We start from the raw sequence: 19,078 nt of genomic DNA on the forward strand, positions 1-19,078 counted from the left end.
TTCATCAGCATTCCAACAATTATTTCTTCAAAAATCAGTATTTTGATTGACAAATAAATACCTAAGATAGTACTGAACCTTTGTTTGTAAACAACTTCCACCATCATAAAAGCTTTTGAAAGGAAATTAATTAGATTTATGATACTAGCAATGATTTAAAAATTTTAAATCTTCTAAAATGTAACTCTAAGGTATCAGTTAACTAAATTCAAGAAGATAAATACAGGGCTGGCAAGATTATAAGGGAAAGTTACTAACAGGTAAATATACACAGGTTTGATCCACTAAGTTATACCTCAGAGTATTAACTACAAATGGTTTGTTATAGAGAAAAACTGAAAACAAATGATATGTCCATCAATAAACAAATGGAAAAATAAATTATGATATAGTCATCTTACTGATATGCAGCCACTAAAAAAAAGAACCTTTATACAGAGTAATTTGGAATAAACATCATTAAATAAAAAAAACAAATTCATTTCTCCCTAACTAATGCTATAAATTTAACATGAACCCAATAAAAATGCAAACAGATTTTATTATTAAAAATTTGAAACATCTTTAAAAGGAGAAAATAACATAATGAATCCTCATATACCTACTCATCACCAAGATTTAACAATTATCAATTCATGGCCAATACTGTTTCACCTGTTACCCACTACCCCTCCAGAAACACATACCTTTCTCCCTTTCCACTCATATATGCTGGATTATTTTCGTGTAAATCCCAACCGTATTTCATTTACAATTATTAAAAAGTGCATAGAGCAAAGAGATGAAAATATAAAATCAAAGAAGTTATCAGCAATTTTATTATTACAAATTTGAACTGGAAATATCAGTATGAATCATGATATATTTTCTCTTTTAAAAAATGTGTATCCTGAATCCATCTTCCTGAAACTAAATGGCCAACCCAGCTCCAACAGGTACCCATACATCCAGACTGTGGTCTCACAAGAGGAATCAGGGTTTAACGGAGCAATGGCTGATTCTAGCTCTGGAGCGTGACTACATAGGATGAACCTAGTGCACTGCACAGAAAGTAGGGTGCTATCCAAGACTGCTGCAGTTTAATCCCGTCAAAATGAATCACTTGATCCAACTTGAAAAAGTGCCTCTAGCCAACAATTTGAACATGAAAATGAAAAACTGCAGTTAAGGACATTAAATATGTTATATCCATTAATTCATAATTAAATTTTTTAAAAAGAGAGTTCATTAGTCCCCCTTTGACAATATTAGGGACCAACTCATATTCTAGAACTGGTATATTAAAAAAAAGTCAAGTATTAATCCTGCCCTTCCTGTATGAAATGTACCTCCGAATAACCTGTTGAGTTAGTGGAGTGCTTTTTAAAGAATTTCAGCTGATACATGGAGAAGAAATAAGATTAGGACTTGCAACCCCACTGAAGTAAAGGATCAAGAGAATGATTACTAATGGTTTGATAAAACCTAGGAGATGCACCCCTATGTTTATTGCAGCACTGTTAACAACAGCCAAGATATGGAAGCAACCTGAGTCCATCAATAGATGCATGGGTAAAGAAGATGTGGTACATATACACAATGGAATATTATTCAGCCATAAAAAGAAAAGAAATCCTACCATTTGCAACAACATGGATGGAGCTAGAGGGTATTATGCTCAGAGAAAAAAGACAGGTGGAGAAAGACAAGTACCAAATGACTTCACTCAGTGGTGGAGTATAAAAACAAAGCAAAACTGAAGGAAAAAAATAGCAGCAGACTCACAGACTTTGAGAAGGAACTAGTGGTTACCAAAGGGGAGGGATTGGGGAATGTGGTGGGGGGAGGGAGAAAGGGATTAAGGAGCACTATAATTTGCCATCACAATATAGGTAGGTCACAGGGAAGGCAGTACAGCAAGGAGAGGACAATTAGTGACTCTACAGTATCTTACTACAGTGATAGACAGTGACTGCAATAGGGGACAGTGAGGACTTGATAATATGGGTGAATGTTGAAACCACAATGTTGTTCATGTGAAACCTTCATAATATTATATATCAATGATACTTTAATTTAAAAAATAAAAAACCTAGGAGAAAAACTACTGGGCTTTAAAACAGATGGAACAGGCCGATAGTCCCCAAACCTCACTGATCAATCTTAACATAACTAAAAACGGGACAACTAGACACTGCCTACTGATATAATAGGAAGCAAACCACTCCTAGGAGAGGGATATTATGGTCAAATAAAACAAAACTGGGATCTGATCTCATCATCAGCTTAAAGAAAATACAGGAGGTGGAAGAACATCTTAACACCACAGGGAGACAATCAGCAAAGTCCAGAATATAGGAACTTCTGCGTGACAAGTGACTCAGCTTTTATCAGTGACAATAAAAAATACAACAGAAAGAAAACTGTAAGAAGAGAGAGAGAGAGAACCTATAGATCAAAAGAAACCTAAGAGATATATCTACCAAATGCAGTGTGTGAACCCCATCTGGAACCAGATTCAAGTAAAGCAAATATAAAGAAGTAAAAGACAGACAAAATCAAGGAAATCTGAAGGCTGCCTTGGTATTTGACGCTGTCATTAAGGAATGATTGTGTATTGTGGTTAAGAGGGGAAAATAAAGGAATCCTTGACTCTTATAAATACTGATATATTTATAGATAAAAATATGCCTTGGATTTGCTTTGAAATAATCTGGGGAGGGAGGAGAGCGGGAGAATACACCTGGAACAAGACTGGCCATACATACGCTGGTAATTACTGAAGCCGGGTGATGAGTACATGGGTGTTTGTTATACTATTCTCTCTACTTTTGTGCATGTTAAGTTTTTTCCATTATAATTAAAAGTTAAAAATATATGGCTGCTCTAATGTTAATCAATCCTGATCTACATCTGTACTGATTACAGAATCTAAAATAATTGTCTGCCCCTCCCAAGGTTGATACCCTAAGAAAATACCACCCTTTGGCTATACTAAAGATACTCATGTAAAGCCTCAATGGTGACAGGATATTAAATGAGATCTGGTTAAGTAGAAATAAAGACCTTGCCAGTAGAAATAAAAAAAGAAATGTGTACAACTGCTTGAACTCTGTAAGATTTTAAGACACATTTTAATGATAAACAGAATTTCTACAACAGACATAAATTATTCCTTAAGATTTTTAAGGCAGATATTATATAAGTGAATCACCTAGAGGAAGAGAGTAAAGTTAACAAGAAAAATGAATTCAGAGTTTTTAAGAAGTTAGGAGTATCAGTGTAAAGCTGGGTCCAAGCATGTAAGTTTTACCAAAACATACAAGGAAATCTAATAGTTATCTTCAATCTGTCAAATAGGAGAGAGTACCCTCTAGCAGAATTACTAGTTTTAGACTTGTCCCAAATCAAGTCAACCATAACTAGAGGAATGTAATTAATGGTGACCTGATTTTTTCATGACAGTAAAAAGTATATCATGGCAGTCAAATGGAAAGGTTCTTGGATGAGTCTACAGACCTTGCCAAAGGCCACAAAGGCCATCATATCTGATATACACCAGTCTCCTTAGCGTTCCCACACTAAGTCTGTCCATTTCCAGAAAGTGAGATTGAGTAAGTGCAAATAAAATAAAAACAAGTGTGTGCTAAGGACTGAGAGACTCTGTAGACTAAAAAAGCTCCTGTCTATATTCTCTAGTCAGTAGTAAGCAAAAGACAAAACTGAAGTTTTCTCTAATTGTGCCAAGAATACTGGCTTCTGGCTTCCAACAAGCCCTAACACCTATCAAGTTAGTCAGTCCCAGGCAAACTGTTGTCAGGCAATCCAATCCGGGGAGATCTCCCTGTGCATTAGGTGAGACCTCAACCAGGGAGAAGTTCTTGACTGAATGAGAAAGAATTCGTGAACAGGTTGGACGAATGTAGGTAAGGAAGGAATTCATTAAAGTGTGAGTAGTAGTGAATTGCAGCAGCCATGCAGGCAGCAGAGAGCAAGGGAAGACAGAGGGAGGAAAGGAAAGTTCACTGAATTCCTGCTCGGCATTGGAAAAATCCCTTGCCAACTCCTAAAACCATGGTCACCTGGCATCCAGCGTCCGCATGAATCTGCACAGTGTGGGAATTAAGCCCCTAACACCCCAGAATCTGGGGGAGCTGCAGGGCACCGGATGGAGTGAGATTATGTTCTGAAAATTTCCCAAAGCACAGAAAGGAGATTTTTTGGGCAGGCTGCTAAAGAACATGTTTGTACAGCCCCAGTCCCAACCAGGTCACCCAGGCAATGGGAATTTGCAAGCCCAAATCAGAGAACTCAGTGGCCTTTCCCTACTCGTCTGAAGTAGAACAGAGAGAAAAGACTTGTGCTTAAGACTAAAAAACTGAATGAAATAGCAAAGTGACAAAGACATTTACCACCGAAGGTGGAGATTGGTGAGTTCTTGTCTTTATCATGAAAGAGTTCAGGGACAAGTGCAACAGGCTTATGAAACAAGAAAGTTTATTTGATAAGACAGTCCACACTCAGGAATGTGGCTGACCTCAGAAAGGAGGCATGCTTAAAGGTTCAGGATTTGGGTTTTTAAGGATTTCAAGAATGGGATAAAGGGCCAGGGGAGTGTAGGCTGATGTGTGGTCTCATGATGTCAATTTCCAGGGAGAGACAGTATGTCACTGTCATAATCTTCTAGATATTCTGTAAGATAAACTTAACACAAGGAATTTATTGGTCCTGTTCTCCAGGATCACGGTTACCCTCAAGCAGTGGAAGGATCCCATTTAGAACTGCTAGTCCGGCCTTAAGAAAGGACGTTGACTAATTAGTTGATTAGTTGTTGACTAATCACCATAAAATGTTAGGACTCTTACCTCCTAACTCCCTGGTTTTCAAAATGGAATCATAGCCTTAAGATGGAGTCCACAATTCCAACTATTTGTATCTCAGCATTTTTCCGATTGGCAGGAAAAATTAATCATGATGTTTGTCCTATGTCCCTGCTCTACATTAAAACCTCGAACCTCCTTGAACTTCAGCCTCCACATTTGCAAAACAGAGATAAAACCTGTCCTATCCTCTCCATGGGGATATGGTGAGGACCAAATGAGATGTATGATAAATCTAAAAGAAAACTATAAAATACCATATAAAAACTTACATTATTATTGGCCAAAGGGAGAGACCTTTTTAGGCCCATTTCAATGACTTAAAAAGTAAAACTGTACAGAGAGAGGTAGGTGCTTCAAGAAATAAAACTATGTTGGTTCAAGAGATAGTGAATCACATTATTCAAAAATTTTAAGTCTATACCCTACAAAGAGATGAATAACTTTAGATCTAAATTAAATGCTGAGGCATAACTGAGGGAAACAAGGAAATCCTTCTGACAAGAGAGAAAGCATTTAGGCCTGTATCTCAATCTCTGAAATCACTGTTATGTAGTCAAGTTGAAAGAAAATAAAACAACCAAATGCCCAAAACAAATTTTGCCAAATACAATAGGAAACACTCAGAACTCAGTTAGGCAGCAAGGTGAACCACAGCCTCTACACTTTGAGGATGACTGCAGTTCATAACACATGGTATGTACCTAGGGACAGAAACAGTCACAGAGAATGGGATGGCTTCCCTCTTCTCTCTGCTGCAGTCATTAATATTTCATTTCTGAATTTTCTTCCTTTGCTGCCCCAATCCAACTCCACTCCTAATCTAAAGGACAGGCAATAGAGCTATGTTAATGCATGACAAGAGAAAGAAGAATGGCATTTCTCTTCTATTTCAAGTAATGCTTAAATTTTCAAGCAGTCAAAGTTGGTTCTGGAGCACATGAACAGAAAACTAGAGTCCTAAGGTAATGAAGGGTTGGAAGGGAAGGGACAGGACAAGACTCATATTATCTCCAGTAATCTCTGTGGGAATTGAAAACTTTTCAATGATGACAATCAATGAAGATATGGAACAACTAAAAAAGTTGGCAAGGACAACCCTTCCATGTTTGGAAAATCCTGTATCAAGTCTGTTTAAATAAAGCTCCATCTGCATAGTTTATAATATTCTGAGATGATACCAAGCATGTTATTATTTGTATTCATATCTATTTATAATACATACCTACATGAAATTAGGTACTTTGATAAAAACTGAAAGACATTTTCAAAGTAACCTACCTGCAACTGCATGACCACATAGTTGAATCGATCATTCCTCCCACAGCCAATAAATCTACAAACATGGTCTTTCCCTGGATAAAAGAAAAGAAGGAAAGAAAGAAAACAGTGGAAAAGGTTATACTATGGTTTCTCTTCTAAAAAACTAATAATTTATTTTTTTTATAATATTTTATGATTGAATATAAAGGATCTGAATTAAGAACCTTAAGGATAGGAAATTTGTATTATTCAAATTTTCCACCCACCTCCCACCAGATCCTACACTGCTCCTTGCGTAGTCAAATAAATGTTATTGAATCAATAAATAAATTAATGAGGGAACAAATGAATGATAATTTATTTGGGAAGGAAAGAATTAAGAGATCACTTCAGATCAACCTGCCCAGACATTATACATATGAAAGGTCAGAAGAAAAATAAATAGAACTATGTTAGGAATATAAATCCTGAGTTTTAGATATGGTCTGCCATTCTCCATGATATGACTTCAGTGAGTCCCTTAATCTTTCTGGGCCTCACTGATTTGGATTATCTCAGTGGTTTTCAACCTGAGTTGCAGATGTGAAATCCAAAACTAGAGTGGGTGCAGAGGGAAGCAGAGGGGGAGCAGGTAGACATCTAGGGTCCTATCCCTGATTGAACAAAAACAAACAGAGGAGTCCTAAAAGAGGACCAAGACTGGTGGGTTCCAGGGCCAGAAGAAGCATCTGGCTGGAACACAGTGAATGATGGGTCTTGGACTCCATAATAAAGAATCTGAACCACATGTATAGGTCAGTGTTCTTCAATCCTGGCTGCTTATCTCATACTCTGTGGCATCATGCACTACTGCTCATATATTTCAGATACATGTCATTAATGAAACTACTTAATAAAGTTAGCTCAATAAATATATACAAATTTTTGGAAGCCTGGGGAAACTACAATTTAATTGGAACAGTAACTCTTTACCAACACATAGAGCAATTATTAAAATGATTATTATAATATCTAATACAAACTGAAGTATCACCCCATGAGTTCAGAGACCATAACTATCTTGTTCTGGTAGCTACATACAGTACCTGGCAACTAGTGAAATGCTCATTCAATATCTGTGAATGAACAGATCAGCAGAAATAATAATATGAAATAAAATGCATGGTGTGCAAGCTAATTGTGTCAGACATTATATTTTAAGAGCTTTACATGCATCTAACCCTCAAAACTTAACATAAGTATTATTTTTCTTATTTTTCAGACGTAGAAATGGAGACTTAGTGGTGTGAAATAGTTTGTTCAAGACCCAATGGTCATAAAATAATGGAGCAGTTTGATTCCAGGGCTTTTGTCAGAAATAATTACACCAAGAATAATTGAAACAGATTTTAAAGTCAAGTAACACCTTGTCAATAAACATTAAAACTGAGAGGGAAATAAAGATTGATAAAACACAGACAAGATGATGTAGTACTATGTGCTAAATACTAAAGTAGGCACTAGGAATACAAGATAAATTAAGTAAGATCCATGTAGCCAAGGAGTTCCCAGCCCAGACACATGAACAAAAAATTGTAATACAGCATGATAAGCTCTATATTATATACTGAAGATTTGAAAATTTTGTTTAAGAGGCTCTTCAAGAAAGTTAAATCACTAGATTTTAAATGTATTAAGAAGAGCATTCTAAGAGGACATCTACAAAGAATCCAAGCATACACAGATGATTATTAGAGTAAAAGGCTAGAGAGTTGGTTGAGTGTTAAAAGGTAAGTTGAGGTGGGGGCATGCTGATACAAGAAAAGTACACTAAAGTCTTGTATGCCACATAATGGAATTCCTATTTGACTCCTCTTTAGATAATGAGTGTGTCAAGGTTAGTTCAAAGGTTTTCAAGCATGAGAGCGATATAACTGGGTTTGTGTTTTGGAAAGGTAATGCTGCTCACCATTAGATGCTGATGTTGATTTGTGGAAGAGATGAGAAGCAGCTGGGAGATCAATTAGGAGGTTAATATAATAGTCCTTAAAAGATGAGGACCATCCAAATTAAAACACTGGGAGTGAACATTTAAAGAAGAGGAAAGATTTCAAATTAAGCTGCAGGAGACAGAATAACAGATCATGGAGGAGAGGGAGAAAGTAAAGGAAACTTAGTTTAAGCTAAGTTGACAAGATAAACTGCACTGATAAACCAAGATAAAAATTCTGGTAGACAAGGGATAATAATTTCTATTTTGGGAATTTCACACTGATTCATCTACAAGATATGCAAGTTGTGCTTGAAATTTAGGTGTAGAGCTTAACAGAGAGGTCAACTACAGAAGACAACAGATGTGTATATAGTCAGTGGAGGCTGAGTTAACTGCCCAGAGAAGATGGGTAGTCTGAGAGAACTGGGTCAATGCCAGAATAACAAGTTAGGGAAGAAAAAAGAACCTGTGAAGGAAACTGAGAAGCAAATGTGAGGCCCAAGGAGCTCTATACCTCACAGCTTCCATATTTGCTATGAAAAATTAAGCAAAATAATCCCTAAAAATGAGGGGAGCCAGGTGGGTTATGCTTGAAGAGAATGTTAATAATTCAATGTAACTGCTGTGGAGAAAAGACAGAAAGCCAGGTTGTCAAGCATAGAATATATGAGTGAGACTTAATAAACTGTCAGTCCCAGGCACAGTCGCAGGGGGCCATCTGGTGAGAAAAAGGGGAGCAGCAGAGGTGAGGCTTAGAACCTCCCCCCTCATATTCTGAGAGAAATCTTCTGCATACATGGATGTTTATTGCCCTCGTCTAGCTCGGATTAACACATAGTCTACAGGCACACACCTGATCATCTACATTTGCTCTCTTACAACACTAAACTCTGTTTTCTACCTTTATCTCATATCTACCTACCACTTCAGCATTTTATTAAAAATAATAATAATAGAGAAATGTGGTATCCACATATAAATCAAGTTTAAAAATCAAATGAATATTCATATTTGAACTGACTGTGTATAGTTCATAATGCATGAACAAAACCGAAAGCTTCTGTGATGACTGCCCTTGCACTGCTCACCATGTAACTTATTCACTATGTAAGAATTTGTACTCCATGTAAGAATTTGTTCGTTATGCATCAGAAGATTGGAGACTGACGAAAATTAGGCTTGGGGTGGATTAATGATTGTGCATTGAGTATTGACCCCCCTATACAGAAATTTATTGTGGTTAACAACTATTTGATCAATAAATATGAGAGATGCCCTCACAAAATATATATATATATATATATATATATATATATATAAACACACTTCCAATTGTAAAATAAATAAGTAACCGGGATGTAATGTATAGCATAAGGAATATAGTCAAAATATTGTAACAACTTGGTATGGTGATAGCTGGTACCTAGAATTAGCATGTATATAAATGTTGAATCACTGTTGTACACCTGAAACTAATGTAATGTAATACTGTTGTCAATTACCCTTCAATAAAAAAAAAATAAAATAAAATAAACTGTCAGGGGCCCGGCCGAGCGCCCGGGAGCGCGAGGGCCCGAGCGGGGCCCGCCGGCCGGGCTGCGCGGCCCGCTGTCGCGTGCTTGGGTGCCGTGGCCGCCTCCACCTCGGAGGAGCGCTTGGGCTGGCCGGGAGGGCCCCGGGAGACCGCAAAAAATGTGTACTTCAGCAAAGAGCGACACTACGTTGGACGCATAGTGGGTTCCAGTTCATTCTCTCCTCCAACAGTTTTGGGTTTCACTTAACATCTGGAAGGCATTTTTTACCATCTGTGAAAACTTCCCTATAATTCATTTTTCCTCACTCCAGTATTAAGAATTATACCAAATTCCTCTGGAATAAGCAGAATTGCAGATGGATTCAGTGGAATTTTTTCTGACCATTGTTACAGTGTTTGTTCTATGAGACAACCAGATTTAAAGTATTTTGACAACAAAGATGATGATTCTGATACAGAAACATCAAATGACCTGCCAAAATTTACGGATGGAATCAAGGCCCGAAACAGAAATCAGAACTACCTGGTTCCCAGTCCTGTGCTTAGAATCCTAGAGCACTCTGCATTTTCTACAGAAAAATCTGCTGATATTGAAATTTGTGATGAAGAGTGTGATTCACTTGAATCAGTCAACCAGCAAACTCAGGAGGAGAGTCCTATAGAAGTCCACACTGCTGAAGATGTTCCAATTGCTGCAGAAGTGCATGCCATTTCTGAAGATTATGATATAGAGACAGAAAACAATTCTTCTGAAAGTCTCCAAGACCAAATTGATGAGAATCCACCAGCTAAACTTTGCAAAATTCTTGACAAGAACCAAGCTTTGAATGTGACTACCCAGCAGAAATGGCCTTTACTGAGAGCTAATAGCAGTGGCCTCTATAAATGTGAACTCTGTGAGTTCAACAGCAAGTATTTTTCTGATTTAAAGCAGCATATGATCCTGAAGCATAAGCGAACTGATTCAAATGTGTGTCGAGTATGCAAGGAAACTTTCTCTACCAACATGCTTCTAATCGAACATGCCAAATTGCATGAAGAGGATCCCTACATTTGTAAATACTGCGATTATAAGACAGTAATTTTTGAGAATCTCAGCCAGCACATTGCAGACACTCATTTTAGTGATCACCTTTATTGGTGTGAACAGTGTGATGTACAGTTCTCCTCAAGCAGTGAACTCTACCTACATTTCCAGGAACACAGCTGTGATGAACAGTACTTGTGTCAGTTCTGTGAACATGAAACAAATGATCCAGAAGACTTGCATAGCCATGTGGTAAATGAACATGCATGTAAATTAATAGAATTAAGTGATAAGTATAACAATGGAGAACATGGACAGTACAGTCTCTTAAGCAAAATTACGTTTGACAAATGTAAAAATTTCTTTGTATGTCAAGTATGTGGTTTTCGGAGTAGACTTCATACAAATGTTAACAGGCATGTTGCTATTGAACATACTAAGATTTTTCCTCATGTTTGTGATGACTGTTGCAAAGGTTTTTCAAGTATGCTAGAATATTGCAAACATTTAAATTCACATTTATCTGAAGGGATTTACTTATGCCAGTACTGTGAATATTCAACAGGACAGATTGAAGATCTTAAAATTCATCTAGATTTCAAACATTCAGCTGACTTACCTCATAAATGCAATGACTGCTTGATGAGGTTTGGAAATGAAAGGGAATTAATAAGTCATCTTCCAGTCCATGAGACAACTTGATTATTCTCTTTAAATGACATAATGTAAAGTAATAAATTTAACTTTTTTTGGAGATGTTAAAATTGATGATTTTAAGCACAACTTATGGGAATTGCCTTTAACAAGATTTTTCAAATTGAAAAAAAATAAAAAATAAAAAATAAAAAAATAAACTGTCAGTCTTACAAGAGTCCTGAGTAGAATCCAGATACCAGAACTATAACAATCTTTATGATAAATTAAGCAGTCTACTAAAAGTCACATCTAGTTGGTAAGGAAGCAAACAAACAAACAAAACAAATAGTCCCACACTACACACTACTAGGTCTGATCATGACTCTCCATTCACAAAAATCATCACTCAACTTCATGCACATTGAGATTAGAAGAGAGCACAGAAATATTACAGAAACAACTCAAAGGCCCTGGGTAAACCACTTCATAAACTTTTAGGAACTGTCAGTATAGAAGACATCTAAATAATCTCAACAACATGCTAGAGCAGGACTTATCTTGTGTAGAGTGATGTCAAACCCAAGCCAACTCTCATTTTATTCCTGCCTGATTAACTTACAAGCGTTCTCATAATTGTACATAAGGACACCAGAAAATAATAGGACATGAACTTAATTTCAGCATCTGTAGGCTATACCGTGTTTGCTTGTCTGATCCATAGACTGGAGTACTTCAAGGGCAAGAACTCGTACCCAGCTCTGCACAGGTATATACTAAGTGAACAGATGAACGCATTTTTTATAACAGCTTTATTGAAACATTATTAACATACCACAAAGTTCACCCATTTAAAGTGTAAAATTCAATGGTTTTTAGTATATTCAAAAAAGCATGCAACTACCACTGCAATTGTCATCAGAACATTTTCATTAGCCCTAAATACCCCACCTAAAAACCTGTACTTATTAGTAGTCACTTCCCATCTCCCCCGCAAGTACTCTCCCAGTCTTATGAGGCCGCTAATCAATCTCCTCTCTATAAAGATTTGCCTATTCTGGACATTCATAAAAACTGAATCACACAATAAGTTGTCTCTTTTATGATTGACTTTTTTCACTTAGCATAATGTGTTCAATGTTGTAGCAGGTATCGATACTTCATTTCTTTTCACTGTCAGTAATATTCCATTGTATGAATATACCACCTGTTTAGCCATTCATCAGCTGATTACCCATTTGGGTTGTTTCCACTTTTTTGGTTATCAGGAATAATGTTGCAAAGAACATTCATGCACAAGTTTCTGTATGGACATATGGTTTCATTTCTCCTGGGTATAACTGGGAGTAGAATTGCTGGATCATATGGTAGTTCTATGTTTAATCTGAAGCAGTCCATAGAAATTACTAGACTGTTTTGCAATGGTGCTGCACAAGTTTATATTCCTACCAGCAACATATGAGGGTTCCAAATTTTCTACATCCTCACCAACTCTTATTATTACCGCTGTCTTTTTTATTGTAGCCATCCTAGAAGGGATGAAGTGGTATCTCATAATTTTGATTTACATTTCTCTAATGAGTAATGATGTTGAGCATCTTTTCATATGTGCTTATTGGCTATTTGTATACCATCTTTGGAGAAGTGTCTATTCAGATCCTTTGCTGCTTTTTAAAATTGTATTGTCTCTTTATTACTGAGTTATAAGAGTTCTTTATATATTTTAGATCAAGTCCCTTAACAGATGTACAATTTGCAAATATTTTCTCCTGTGGGTTGTCTCTTCACTTTCTTGATAGTGGTCTTTGAAGCACATAAGTTTTTAAATCGAATGAAATCCAATTAATGTATTTTTTTATGGTACTGTTTTATAGTTTGGCTGTCATATCTAAGAAGCCATTGCCTAATCCAAGGTCATGAAGATTAATGCCAACATAGTTTTCTAAGTGTTTTACACATTAAGATCCTTGATCCACTTTGAGTACATTTTTTTTTTGTAGATAATTATTTTTTATTGAAGGGTAGTTGACACACAGTATTACATTACATTAGTTGCAGGTGTACAACACAGTGATTCAACATTTATATACATGACAATTCTAGGTACCAGTTATCACCATACCAAGCTGTTACAATATCTTGACTATATTCCTTATGCTATACATTACATCCCGGTTACTTATTTATTTTACCATTGGAAGTGTGTACTTTTTTATTTTTTTGTGAGGGAATCTCTCATATTTATTGATCAAATGGTTGTTAACAACAATAAAATTCTGTATAGGGGAGTCAATGCTCAATGCACAATCATTAATCCACTCCAAGCCTAATTTTCGTCAGTCTCCAATCTTCTAAGGCATAACAAAAAACTTCTTACATGGAGAACAAATTCTTACATAGTGAATAAGTTACATAGTGAACAGTACAAGGGCAGTCATCACAGAAACTTTCGGTTTTGCTCATGCATTATGAACTATAAACAGTCAGTTCAAATATGAATACTTACATGATTTTTATACTTGATTTATATGTGGATACCACATTTCTCTCTTTATTATTATTATTTTTAATAAAATGCTGAAGTGGTAGGTAGATACAAGATAAAGGTAGAAATCATAGTTTAGTGTTGTAAGAGAGCAAATGTAGATGATCAGGTGTGTGCCTGTAGACTATGTGTTAATCCAAGCTAGACAAGGGCAATAAAACATCCACGTATGCAGAAGATTTCTCTCAGAACAGGGGGGGTGAGGTTCTAAGCCTCACCTCTGTTGATCCCCAATTTCTCACCTGATGACCCCCCTGCGACTGTGCCTGTCTTAGGTTGTTCCTCCCTTGAGGAATCTTACCCGTCTCTGGCTAAACAGTCATCTTCCGGGGCCATACAGGGAAATGTGAAGTTGGTAAGTGAGAGGGAAGCCTTATTGTTTGAAAAGGTTAGCTTTTTACTTCTTTGCATATTTATGCCCTGTGGCTTCTATGCCCAGCATTTGTCTTGAGGTATCTTTACCACTTGGAAGAATTATGATACTCGGTAAATTTGATATGAGGCACGAATTCTATTTAAGGGTTGTAATTAGGAAGGAAGAAGAAAAGCTATAGAAGTAGGAGGCAGAAGAAAACATGGGAAGATTGATTATTTCTTTGACATATCTTCTTGTAGAGTAACTTCAGCATGGATAGGTTTTAAGCTACTACTTAAATTGCGCACACACATTAACATAATAGGAGTATAGTTACATAAGCAAAGCATACCTGTAATTACCAGCCATCTCCAGTGAAACCAAGAAAAGCAGTTAGGCACCTTAGGCATTTGTGAAAACTTATCTATGATATGGTGGATATTGTCCAACTGAACTTGAACCGTCTGAGAGAAATCAGACAAATTAAAACAACCCATTCCTGGGGAATGTTCACATCCCTTATGTTCTTCTAACAGTAAATAGTCTGTAGTTGTAAGATTTTAGAGTGCTACAATTTGCACTTCTCCTAATTCTTGGTTGAGCTCCAACAGTACAGATCCAGTCAAATTTGTTGTTTTACTGTATGCACAGGCCAGCTTAGATATCTCCTTCCTCATTCCCGTGGCAAGTCCAGGAACTGGTGGGATGAGTGCATCTATACCTGTAGCAGTGCGTGGATCTTTGTTGGGGTTTTTTGATGATCATCTTCTGGCATGAGTCTTCCCGAGAGTGCTGATGTTGGAAGTTCTTTTTCATATCGTATCTTAGTTCATTTTCGGAGTAGCCCAATTAGGCTTTGATCCTCTGTATAAACACAAACAGACCCTTTGCCTACACTTTTATATGCCCTTTATACCCTTGTGTAGAACTCATTGGAGGTTACCACACAGGAAATGCCCTTTTTTTTTTGTTTTTTTGTTTGTTTGTTTGTTTTTGGTATCACTAATCTACACTTACATGACGAATATTATGTTTACTAGGCTCTCCCCTTTACCAGGTCTCCACTATAAACCCCTTTACAGTCACTGTCCATCAGCATAGCAAAGTGTTGCAGAATCACTACTTGCCTTCTCTGTGTTGTACAGCCCTCCCTTTTCTCCTACCCCCCCCATGCATGCTAATCTTAATACCCCCCTACTTCTCCGCCCCGCTTATCCCTCCCTACCCACCCATCCTCCCCAGTCCCTTTCCCTTTGGTACCTGTTAGTCCATTCTTGAGTTCTGTGATTCTGCTGCTGTTTTATTCCTTCAGTTTTTCCTTTGTTCTTTCTTCCACAGATAAGTGAAATCATTTGGTATATCTCTTTCTCCGCTTGGCTTGTTTCACTGAGCATAATACCCTCCAGCTCCATCCATGTTGCTGCAAATGGTTGGATTTGCCCTTTTCTTATGGCTGAGTAGTATTCCATTGTGTATATGTACCACTTCTTCTTTATCCATTCATCTATCGATGGACATTCAGGTTGCTTCCAATTCTTGGCTATTGTAAATAGTGCTGCAATAAACATAGGGGTGCACTGATCTTTCTCATACTTGATTGCTGCATTCTTAGGGTAAATTCCTAGGAGTGCAATTCCTGGGTCAAATGGTAAGTCTGTTTTGAGCATTTTGATGTACCTCCATACTACTTTCCACAATGGTTGAACTAACTTACATTCCCACCAGCAGTGTAGGAGGGTTCCCCTTTCTCCACAGCCTCGCCAACATTTGTTGTTGTTTGTCTTTTGGATGGCAGCCATCCTTACTGGTGTGAGGTGATACCTCATTGTAGTTTAAATTTGCATTTCTCTGATAATTAGCGATGTGGAGCTTCTTTTCATGTGTTTGTTGGCCATCTGTATTTCTTTTTTGGAGAACTGTCTGTTCAGTTCCTCTGCCCATTTTTTAATTGGGTTATTTGTTTTTTGTTTGTTGAGGCGTGTGAGCTTGTTATATATTCTAGACGTCAAGCCTTTATCGGATGTGTCATTTTCAAATATATTCTCCCATACTGTAGGGTTCCTTTTTGTTCTATTGATGGTGTCTTTTGCTGTAGAGAAGCTTTTCAGCTTAATATAGTCCCACTTACTCCTTTTTGCTGTTGTTTTCCTTGCCTGGGGAGATATGTTCAAGAAGAGGTCACTCATGTTTATGTCTAAGAGGTTTTTGCCTATGTTTTCTTCCAAGAGTTTAATGGTTTCATGACTTACATTCAGGTCTTTGATCCATTTTGAGTTTACTTTTGTATATGGGGTTAGACAATGGTCCAGTTTCATTCTCCTACATGTAGCTGTCCAGTTTTGCCAGCACCATCTGTTGAAGAGACTGTCATTTCGCCATTGTATGTCCATGGCTCCTTTATCAAATATTAATTGACCATATATGTCTGGGTTAAAGTCTGGATTCTCTAGTCTGTTCCATTGGTCTGTGGCTCTGCTCTTGTGCCAGTACCAAATTGTCTTGATTACTATGGCTTTATAGTAGAGCTTGAAGTTGGGGAGTGAGATCCCCCCTACTTTTTTCTTCTTTCTCAGGATTGCTTTGGCTATTCGGGGTCTTTGGTGTTTCCATATGAATTTTTGAATTATTTGTTCCAGTTCATTGAAGAATGTTGCTGGTAGTTTCATCGGGATTGCATCAAATCTGTATATTGCTTTGGGCAGGATGGCCATTTTGACGATATTAATTCTTCCTAGCCACGAGCATGGGATGCGTTTCCATCTGTTAGTGTCCCCTTTAATTTCTCATAAGAGTGACTTGTAGTTGTCAGAGTATAAATCTTTCACTTCTTTGGTTAGGTTTATTCCTAGGTATTTTATTTTATTTGATGCAATTGTGAATGGAGTTGTTTTCCTGATTTCTCTTTCTGTTGGTTCATTGTTAGTATATAGGAAAGCCACAGATTTCTGTGTGTTGATTTTGTATCCTGCAACTTTGCTGTATTCCGATATCAGTTCTAGTAGTTTTGGGGTGGAGTCTTTAGGGTTTTTTATGTACAGTATCATGTCATCTGCAAATAGTGACAGTTTAACTTCTTCTTTACCAATCTGGATTCCTTGTATTTCTTTGTTTTGTCTGATTGCCGTGGCTAGGACCTCCAGTACTATGTTAAATAACAGTGGAGAGAGTGGGCATCCCTGTCTAGTTCCCGATCTCAGAGGAAATGCTTTCAGCTTCTCGCTGTTCAATATAATGTTGGCTGTGGGTTTATCATAGGTGGCCTTTATTATGTTGAGGTACTTGCCCTCTATTCCCATTTTGCTGAGAGTTTTTATCATGAATGCATGTTGAACTTTGTCAAATGCTTTTTCAGCATCTATGGAGATGATCATGTGGTTTTTGTCTTTCTTTTTGTTGATGTGGTGGATGATGTTGATGGACTTTCGAATTTTGTACCATCCTTGCATCCCTGGGATGAATCCCACTTGGTCATGGTGTATGATCCTTTTGATGTATTTTTGAATTTGGTTTGCTAATATTTTGTTGACTGTTTTTGCATCTACGTTCATCAGGGATATTGGTCTGTAGTTTTCTTTTTTGGTGGGGTCTTTGCCTGGTTTTGGTATTAGGGTGATGTTAGCTTCATAGAATGAGTTTGGGAGTATCCCCTCCTCCTCTATTTTTTGGAAAACTTTAAGGAGAATGGGTATTATGTCTTCCCTGTCTGTCTGATAAAATTCCGAGGTAAATCCATCTGGCCCGGGGGTTTTGTTCTTTGGTAGTTTTTTGATTACCACTTCAATTTCGTTGCTGGTAAATGGTCTGTTTAGATTTTCTGTTTCTTTCTGGGTCAATCGTGGAAAGTTGTATTTTTCTAGGAAGTTGTCCATTTCTCCTAGGTTTCCCAGCTTGTTAGCATATAGGTCTTCATAGTATTCTCTAATAATTCTTTGTATTTCTGTGGGGTTCGTGATTTTTCCTTTCTCGTTTCTGATACTGTTGATTTGTGTTGACTCTCTTTTCTTCTTAGTAAGTCTGGCTAGAGACTTATCTATTTTGTTTATTTTCTCAAATAACCAGCTCTTGGTTTCATTGATTTTTGCTATTGTTTTATTCTTCTCAACTTTATTTATTTCTTCTCTAATCTTTATTATGTCCCTCCTTCTGCTGACCTTAGGCCTCATCTGTTCTTCTTTTTCCAATTTCGATAATTGTGACATTAGACCATTCATTTGGGATTGCTCTTCCTTTTTTAAATATGCTGGGATTGCTATATACTTTCCTCTTAAGACTGCTTTTGCTGTGTCCCACAGAAGTTGGGGCTTGGTGTTGTTGTTGTCATTTGTTTCCATATATTGCTGGATCTCCATTTTGATTTGGTCATTGACCCATTGATTATTTAGGAGCGTGTTGTTAAGCCTCCATGTGTTTGTGAGCCTCTTTGCTTTCTTTGTACAGTTTATTTCTAGTTTTATGCCTTTGTGGTCTGAAAAGTTGGTTGGTAGGATTTCAATCTTTTGGAATTTTCTGAGGCTCTTTTTGTGGCCTAGTATGTGGTCTATTCTGGAGAATGTTCCATGTGCACTTGAGAAGAATGTATATCCTGTTGCTTTTGGATGTAGAGTTCTATAGATGTCTATTAGGTCCATCTGTTCTACTGTGTTGTTCAGTGCTTCCGTGTCCTTACTTATTTTCTGCCCGGTGGATCTATCCTTTGGGGTGAGTGGTGTGTTGAAGTCTCCTAGAATGAATGCATTGCAGTCTATTTCCCCCTTTAGTTCTGTTAGTATTTGTTTCACATATGCTGGTGCTCCTGTGTTGGGTCCATATATATTTAGAATGGTTATATCCTCTTGTTGGACTGAGCCCTTTATCATTATGTAGTGTCCTTCTTTATCTCTTGTTACTTTC

The 19,078-nt window shown here is 37.2% G+C and overlaps 2 protein-coding genes across 4 annotated transcripts in view; one reads left to right on the top strand and one right to left on the bottom strand.

Moving 5' to 3' along the window:
* Positions 1-19,078, bottom strand: part of TTBK2 (tau tubulin kinase 2) — a 197,845-nt gene that overhangs the window by 59,106 nt on the left and 119,661 nt on the right. For 2 of the 3 annotated variants that reach the window (XM_036923691.2, XM_057488748.1), the window contains one exon: positions 6,141-6,214. In XM_036923691.2, coding sequence (XP_036779586.2) covers positions 6,141-6,214 — 74 coding nt within the window. Of the gene's footprint in view, positions 1-6,140; positions 6,215-8,070; positions 8,147-19,078 lie in introns of all 3 variants that reach the window. The other variant, XM_057488749.1, reaches the window with a different exon arrangement.
* On the top strand, positions 9,780-11,464 carry LOC130679574 (zinc finger protein 639-like). The gene has a single exon (XM_057488750.1). It carries the CDS (start codon positions 10,032-10,034, stop codon positions 11,355-11,357), a length of 1,326 nt encoding a protein of 441 aa, XP_057344733.1. The 5' UTR covers positions 9,780-10,031; the 3' UTR covers positions 11,358-11,464.

This window comes from Manis pentadactyla, chromosome 11 (genome assembly GCF_030020395.1).
Source record: "Manis pentadactyla isolate mManPen7 chromosome 11, mManPen7.hap1, whole genome shotgun sequence".
In the NCBI taxonomy this organism is placed as follows: Eukaryota; Metazoa; Chordata; class Mammalia; order Pholidota; family Manidae; genus Manis; species Manis pentadactyla.